General features: G+C 53.1%; 1 protein-coding gene across 1 annotated transcript; it reads left to right on the forward strand.

Annotated features, from left to right (window-relative positions):
* rpl18 (ribosomal protein L18) lies at positions 1-4,670 on the forward strand. The gene is made up of 7 exons (XM_088619333.1): positions 1-111; positions 1,398-1,484; positions 1,850-1,957; positions 3,054-3,152; positions 3,239-3,362; positions 3,454-3,523; positions 4,549-4,670. Exons 1-7 carry the CDS (start codon positions 109-111, stop codon positions 4,622-4,624), a joined length of 567 nt encoding a protein of 188 aa, XP_088475459.1. The 5' UTR covers positions 1-108; the 3' UTR covers positions 4,625-4,670.
* The last annotated feature ends 3,209 nt before the right edge of the window (positions 4,671-7,879 follow it).

A 7,879-nucleotide genomic window follows, 5' to 3' on the forward strand; every position in this document is an offset into this window, starting at 1 on the left:
AAACGAACCAATCAGCGAGGCGGGTCTCTATCACGTGACGTAGACGCCGAGTGCGGCTTTATCACGAGAGCGCGAGAGACCGCCTTCCCTTTTCGCCTCGGATCCAAGATGGTGGGTGCCGTTTACTTCTCTGGTTCGGCCGCGCCGTCGGGCGAAATCCGCATTCATCTGTGTATTTAGCGGGCTGTTGTTGGCAGGCCGGGGCGCTACGGTGATGGGAGAGTTGTGGCTTTAGTTTGCGGACGTTATTAGCGCGCAGCTGGGAGGTTTAGTGGGAGATGTTGGGAGTCCGATGTCGGGTCGCTCGGTGCATCTATGGGTGTGGGAGAGAGGGCCGGACCGGTGTCGTGTCCGGCTCACTGTTCTCTGGACGTCTGCGAAAGTCTCCCCCTGGTCTCTGTGGGACTCCGGACGCCGGTGCTCCTGTCCGGTGTCACTCGGGGGCAGCGGAGACCAAACACAGAGATCCGATTCCGTTATTGGCCAGATACAACGTCTTGTATTAGAATCGTCTCTTCGCAGACCCCAGCTTGCTCTCCGTGAGACCACGGGGTGAGAAGCTGGTGGTCAGAGCGCAGGATCAGACATTTATACGGCGCCCCTGGAGCAGTTGGGGTTAAGGGCCTTGCTCAGGGGCCCAATGGAGTAGGATTTCTCTGCCGGCCGCGGGATTTGAACCAGCAACCTCCCAACCACAGAGCCACAGCTCTGCCCCCAAGACCGTCACCCGAGGAGCAATATCCATGTGCGCTGTATTAACTCTTATTAATCTCTCCGTGTCCATGTACCGGAGTGTCTAGTCGGTGTGTATGAACCCCTCTCTCTCTCAGTGCAGTGTTCATGTACTGGAGTGTCCAGTCAGTGTGTCTGTATGAACCCCCCTCTCTCTCTCAGTGCAGTGTTCATGTACTGGAGTGTCCAGTCAGTGTGTCTGTATTAACCCCTCTCTCTCTCAGTGCAGTGTTCATGTACTGGAGTGTCCAGTCAGTGTGTCTGTATGAACCCCCCTCTCTCTCTCAGTGCAGTGTTCATGTACTGGAGTGTCCAGTCAGTGTGTCTGTATGAACCCCTCTCTCTCTCTCAGTGCAGTGTTCATGTACTGGAGTGTCCAGTCAGCGTGTCTGTATTAACCCCTCTCTCTCCCAGTGCAGTGTTCATGTACTGGAGTGTCCAGCCAGTGTGTCTGTATTAACCCCTCTCTCTCTCAGTGCAGTGTTAATGTACTGGAGTGTCCAGTCAGTGTGTCTGTATGAACCCCTCTCTCTCAGTGCAGTGTTCATGTACTGGAGTGTCCAGTCAGTGTGTCTGTATGAACCCCTCTCTCTCTCAGTGCAGTGTTCATGTACTGGAGTGTCCAGTCAGTGTGTCTGTATTAACCCCTCTCTCTCCATGCTCAGGGAGTTGATATCAGACACAACAAGGACCGTAAGGTTCACAGGAAGGAGCCCAAGAGTGAGGACATCTACCTGAGGCTTCTGGTCAAGGTGAGACTTGGGGGTGCAGCGGGCCAGTGTGTTTTGGGGTGTTGGGGTTGATGTGGGTGAATTTAGCTGTTTGTGCCCTGACAACCTGTAATTCATTAATTCAAGGCAGTAAATCTTGCTGAAGTGAGCTGTCTGAGCAGCGAGTTAAAAACGCATTTCTCCCCGGTAAGCACTAAAGTTCTCAAGCTGGGCTGGGTGTCCCAAATTCTGCTGCCTAACAGTGCCTGGAACCAACACCAGGTCATTGTCACTCTCTAGATTAGAAACACCAGCCTCCTTCTCCAGATTAGACGCATCAGCCGCCCTGCCTGTCTGTCCTCGACGCTGTGGGTGTCTGTGTGACCCCCCTCCTCTTCCTGTCTCAGCTCTACAGGTTCCTGGCTCGCCGCTCCAATGCTCCCTTCAACAGGGTCGTGCTGAAGCGCCTCTTCATGAGCCGAACCAACCGGCCACCGCTGTCCCTCTCTCGCCTGGTGAGTCCTCCTCGTGCCCCCGGCCCCCCGGCTCGCCCTGCGCTGACTGCCCCCCGGCCCCCCGGCCCTGCGCTGACTGCCCCCCGGCCCCCCGGCCCTGCGCTGACTGCCCCTGGCTCGGCGCTCGCCCTGCGCTGACTGCCCCCCGGCCCCCCGGCCCTGCGCTGACTGCCCCTGGCTCGGCGCTCGCCCTGCGCTGACTGCCCCCCGGCCCCCCGGCTCGCCCTGCGCTGACTGCCCCCCGGCCCCCCGGCTCGCCCTGCGCTGACTGCCCCCTGGCCCCCCGGCTCGCCCTGCGCCGACTGCCCCCCGGCCCCCCAGCCCTGCGCTGACTGCCCCCCGGCCCCCCGGCTCGCCCTGCGCTGACTGCCCCCCGGCTCGCCCTGCGCTGACTGCCCCCCGGCTCGCCCTGCGCTGACTGCCCCCCGGCTCGCCCTGCGCCGACTGCCCCCCGGCCCCCCAGCCCTGCCCTGACTGCCCCCCGGCCCCCCGGCCCCCCGGCTCGCCCTGCGCCGACTGCCCCCCGGCTCGCCCTGCGCCGACTGCCCCCCGGCCCCCCGGCTCGCCCTGCGCCGACTGCCCCCCGGCCCCCCGGCTCGCCCTGCGCCGACTGCCCCCCGGTCCCCCGGCTCGCCCTGCGCCGACTGCCCCCCGGTCCCCCGGCTCGCCCTGCGCCGACTGCCCCCCGGACCTCCGGCTCGCCCTGCGCCGACTGCCCCCCGGCTCGCCCTGCGCCGACTGCCCCCCGGCCCGGCGCTCGCCCTGCGCCGACTGCCCCCCGGCCCGGCGCTCGCCCTGCGCCGACTGCCCCCCGGCCCGGCGCTCGCCCTGCGCCGACTGCCCCCCGGCCCGGCGCTCGCCCTGCGCCGACTGCCCCCCGGCCCCCCGGCTCGCCCTGCGCCGACTGCCCCCCGGCCCCCCGGCTCGCCCTGCGCCGACTGCCCCCCGGCCCCCCGGCTCGCCCTGCGCCGACTGCCCCCCGGCCCCCCGGCTCGCCCTGCGCCGACTGCCCCCCGGCCCCCCGGCTCGCCCTGCGCTGACTGCCCCCCGGCCCCCCGGCTCGCCCTGCGCTGACTGCCCCCTCCCTGTGTGGCAGATCCGGAAGATGAAGCTGGCTGGCCGCGAGAACAAGACGGCCGTGATCGTGGGGACCGTGACGGACGACGTCCGGATCCTGGATATCCCGAAGCTGAAGGTAGGGCGGCCCGTCCTGCGAGCTGCGCCGCCGTCCCGCCCGCCCCACCCCCCCCGCGGCCTCAACCTGTCCCTCTGCCCCCGCAGATCTGTGCCCTCCGCGTCACCGACGGGGCGCGCCAGAGGATCCTCAAGACCGGCGGCCAGGTCATGACCTTCGACCAGCTGGCCCTGGCCGCCCCCAAAGGCGAAGGCACCGTGCTGCTGTCAGGTGAGCTCGGCCGGCCGCGCCCCGCTTTCCGCCGCGCCCCGCTTTCCGCCCGCAGCCCTGACCCTCTGCTCTGCGCTCCTCTCTCCCCCAGGACCCCGCAAGGCCCGCAAGGTGTACAGGCATTTCGGCAAAGCTACCGGGACCCCCCACAGCCACACCAAGTGAGCCCCGCTTTTCTGTCCAGGGTTGGGGGAGGCGGGGTGGTGGTGACGTCCGTTCCCTTGAACCCCGCGGTGACCCAGTGTGAGGGGTCCCCTCGGGGTGCTGGCACGGGTCTGGGAAAGTGGGAGTCGGTCACCCCCTCGAGCTGAGCTGGGGGTGACGGACAGGGGCAGCTCGTCGCCCCGTGCGCGGTGCTGAGCACATGATGGCGCCTCGCCGATACTGGGGCGAGCATAAGACCAGATCTCCAGAACCTGTACAGAGCCGAACCTGGCTGGTCCGAGAGCCGGTCGTCGGTGATCGCGGCGAGTTGTACGGTGACAGATTTGTGACAAACGGTACAAACAATAATGAGTCAAACGTCACTCCTGCTGAGCCCAGTGTGTTGAATACTACTAGCAAATCAGTGAGATAACATTAATAAAATTGCTCCAGAGTAATACAACCTAACAGGAAAATTGCTTAATGATTAGATATTTTTGTCCTATAGAAAATGTTTAGCAATTTCATTTCAAAACGTATTTAGCCAGAGCTAAGAACATGATTGAAAACTAGAAACACCAAATAGAAAACAAAAGTGGCATCAAAGCCAGATGATTTTCATAATGGACAAAACAGGTTTGCAGTCTGTCTGCAGTCTTGGGTTAAGTATCTGATTGAAAGATCTCCAGCCTCTCTGCTGAAGTGAAGCGTATATAACTGGGACAGAACTGTGGCGCAGACTGGCGCCCACAGGAGTCCAGCAGCCCTGATCGTTTACCCACAGTGTCCAAACCAGAAGGGTTCTGTTCTGCTGTTCTGTTGCGGAGCTGTTCAGCAAAGCAGTAAACAGGAGATCTGCGACGTGGATCTGTTCTGTGCTCATGAAATATTTGAAGGTTTTATTCATTGGAATGGGTAATTAATCACAAGAATTTTAAACAAGCTCATGAAAATCTGAAAGCAGACCTGTGTTGCTGGGGTGAGCGCCCGTGTGGGACTGTCTGTGCTGACCCCTGACCTCTGACCCCTTTGCTCCCCGCAGGCCCTACGTGCGCTCCAAGGGAAGGAAGTTCGAGCGAGCTCGTGGCCGGCGCGCCAGCCGTGGGTACAAGAACTGAGCGCCTCTGTCCGCAAAGTCTGGGAAATAAACCTGCTTGTCACACAGCCTGCCTCTGCCTCTCTCTGTGTCTCCGTCTCTCCGGGGCTGGGGGTACCCCAGAGCACACGGCGCTGCCAGCGCCCCCTCCCGGCAGTGTCGCTCTGAGCTCCGGCCCGTGTTGCACACTCGTGTCCGCGTCCTGTGGGGACGGGATCTGGGTACGGGGCGGACGGACAGGAGCGGTGGGTATCGGTCTTGCGGCCGGGGGGCGCGATCAGTGGTCGAAGAGGAGGCAGAAAGCCACAACCCGCGCCGGTTCCCGCAGGCGTCGTGTCTGCCGTTTCCAGCAGCGGGAGGCGCCAATTCACCCGTGGGGGAGACGAGCGCTGCTGCTGGGGCTCAACCCGTTCGCACAGAGCAGCGGTACAATAATACATTCGGCAATATTGTTCACAAAGTAATGACTGCGTTTGGACGGGCTGTTACCGCGGTTAAAGGCGTCTTCTTTCTTGGTGGCGCTAAGCTTCCGTACTGAAGGGTCTGGACGCAGGAGTGGGACTTGGAGCCGGTCCACTGGAGGGGTGAAGACTCACTCCGCCTCAGCGCGTCCATGACTTGAACCACGTGGCCAGTCCGCGCCCCGGACATGACGTCAAGAGCTCCCCGCCCCACTTAAACACACCCGACGCATTGGAGACCGGTTACACACACCCGACACACTGGAGACCAGTTACACACACCCGACGCGGGAATAACACACCAGAGACCAGTTACACACACCTGACACGGGAATAACACACTGGAGACCAGTTACACACACCCGACACGGGAATAACACACCAGAGACCGGTTACACACACCCGACATGGGAATAACAATTTTAAATGTTACATTTGACATATAAAAGTCTATAACATTCATGCCACCTTGTTTTTTTGGTTTACTCAGAAGGTGTTTCCTAATATAATTAGGTTTATTCTTCCAAATAAAGTTGTATAATAGTTTGTCAAACTCATCAATAAGATGCGAAGGCACATTCAGTGAAAGCGAGGCGTACACAAAGAGAGAGACCCTCTGCTTTCAACAGTAGAACCCCACCTGCCAACGACAGGTCCCTCAATAACCAAGACTGGAATCTTTTTTAGTTTGATCTAAAATAGGTGTAAGTTTAATTTACATCTTTCATCTTGGTCTTTACAGACTATAATCCCCAGATAACGAACCACTTCCTTTACAGGTATATTCACTATTGCATCTAAATTAGAATCCTTAAGAGAAAACAGTTCACACTTGTCAATATTCAGACAGTCCTGAGACTGATGAAAACACATTTAAAACCTCAATTGCTTTAGAGACCTCTTTACTATTCTTAAGAAAAACAGTATCTTCTGCTAGTTGACAAATCTTAATTTCTCTTCCCAAGATAATGATGCCTTCCATAATGCTATTATTAATATGAAGAGCCAAAGTCTGAGTTACTAATAAGAGAAAAGGAGATATTGGACATCCCTGCCCAATACCTCTTCCAATTTCAAATCTCGGAGATGTACCATTGTGTAATCTGACTGAGCTATTACACCCATTATAAAGAGTCTTAACAACATTCTGAAAATATTCGCCAAAACCAAAAAAATTCAAAACACTTAAAAATAAATGTATGTTCTACTGTATCAAAAGCTTTATAAAAGTCCAAAAATAAAATATAACTATCATCTTCTATAAGATCACTATCAGATCCAGAATTAAACGGATATTATTGCAAATATGTCTGCCTTTCATAAAACCAGATTGCGTCTCATCAATAATCTGAGCCAACCCTTTCTTTAATCTATTCGCAAATATCAAAGCTAATAATTTTGCATCATTATTCAACATAGTTATATAGGCCTCCAATTTTTTAATATTAGCTTATCCTTGTCAGGTTTGGGAATAAGAGAGCTCACTCCCTGTTTCAGAGAAGGTGGCATTTCTTTTTTTTTGTATAGCTTCTTCAAAAACACCAAAAAATAAATAAATTAACAAATCTTGAAAAAAATTACAAAATTCACTACATAAGCCATCATTCCCAGGGGATTTATTGTCTTTTAATTTATCAATGTTTATCTTTATTTCGTTCTTAGTAATTTGTTGATCACACTGTATACGGAATTCCTCATCTATAAATCTAGCTTCTCTTATGGAATGCAGGAAGACATCCATATCCGACTTGTTCTGTCTTGCTGAATATAATGTTTTGTAAAAATCAGTAACATATAAAGCTATATCTTTGAGATTATCTGTAATGCTGCCATTAATTTTTAACTTGTCAATCAATTTATATTCTAAACTTCTTTTCTCTAAATTATAAAAATATTTAGTATTTTCTTCCCCTTCTTCCAACCACTTTCTTCTTGATCGTATAAATGCACCTTCAGCTTTTTCTTCATAAATCTGATCTAATTGCAATTGCAAAAGATGCAATTTGTCTTTTTCTTCCTGACTGTAATCAGTGATCTGAGTTAATTCAATTATATCTTTAATAAGAGTATCTTCTTTATTTCTTTTTGACATAACTAGAACTTTGCTCCTTTTAATAGCTAACACCCTAATTTTATACTTAATAAATTCCCAATAACTGCAGAAAGAATTGTTCTGTAATGCCTTTCCATGATAATCTTTAATAATTAACTGAGCATCCTAAACAAACTGGTCATCTTCCAAAAGAGTTTTGTAAAATTTTCAGTAACTACATTTTTTGGTTTTTAAAGATCCAGATGTATTAATCGACAAAAATATACCTTTCTGATCAGTCAAAACTGCAGGACTCATATAGACATCGGTAGTGAAATTCTCCAATTCTTTTGAAATAAGCCACATATCAATTCTAGACTGTTTAGAAAAATCTCGCTTACTCCATGAAATCTGACTTAATCCCAGGTTCAAACATCTCCAGATATCATTTGTGCCCAAACCAAAGCACAGATTTTCCAAATGAAGACTCACCTCTATGATTAAACCTTTGAGGCCATCTATCCAAACTCTCATCAAACACTGTATTAAAATCTTCACGCACGATTATTTTAGCTTCCGAAAACCTATTTTAAACCTGTTTTATACTATCTTCTAGTTCCTGAAAAATAAGTTTATTTTGTGTTTTATTATTGGTGGCATATACATTAACAAGCATAAACTGTTTCCCCTCAATGTCAACTGTTAAAATGATCCATCTCCAAGTTTGATGCATACTACTGTGAAGAATGTTCCCCTTAAAAGTTCTCCTTCAAGACAGCAACAC

This window comes from Lepisosteus platostomus, chromosome 25 (assembly GCF_059453375.1).
Source record: "Lepisosteus platostomus isolate fLepPlt1 chromosome 25, fLepPlt1.hap1, whole genome shotgun sequence".
In the NCBI taxonomy this organism is placed as follows: domain Eukaryota; kingdom Metazoa; phylum Chordata; class Actinopteri; order Semionotiformes; family Lepisosteidae; genus Lepisosteus; species Lepisosteus platostomus.

Bases quoted from the DNA above. Each gene is read 5' to 3' on its own strand.
- rpl18 (XM_088619333.1), top strand. The intron at 1,958-3,053 runs GTGAGTCCTCCT...CCTGTGTGGCAG, and splicing joins CGCTGTCCCTCTCTCGCCTG to ATCCGGAAGATGAAGCTGGC. The intron at 3,524-4,548 runs GTGAGCCCCGCT...TGCTCCCCGCAG, and splicing joins ACCCCCCACAGCCACACCAA to GCCCTACGTGCGCTCCAAGG.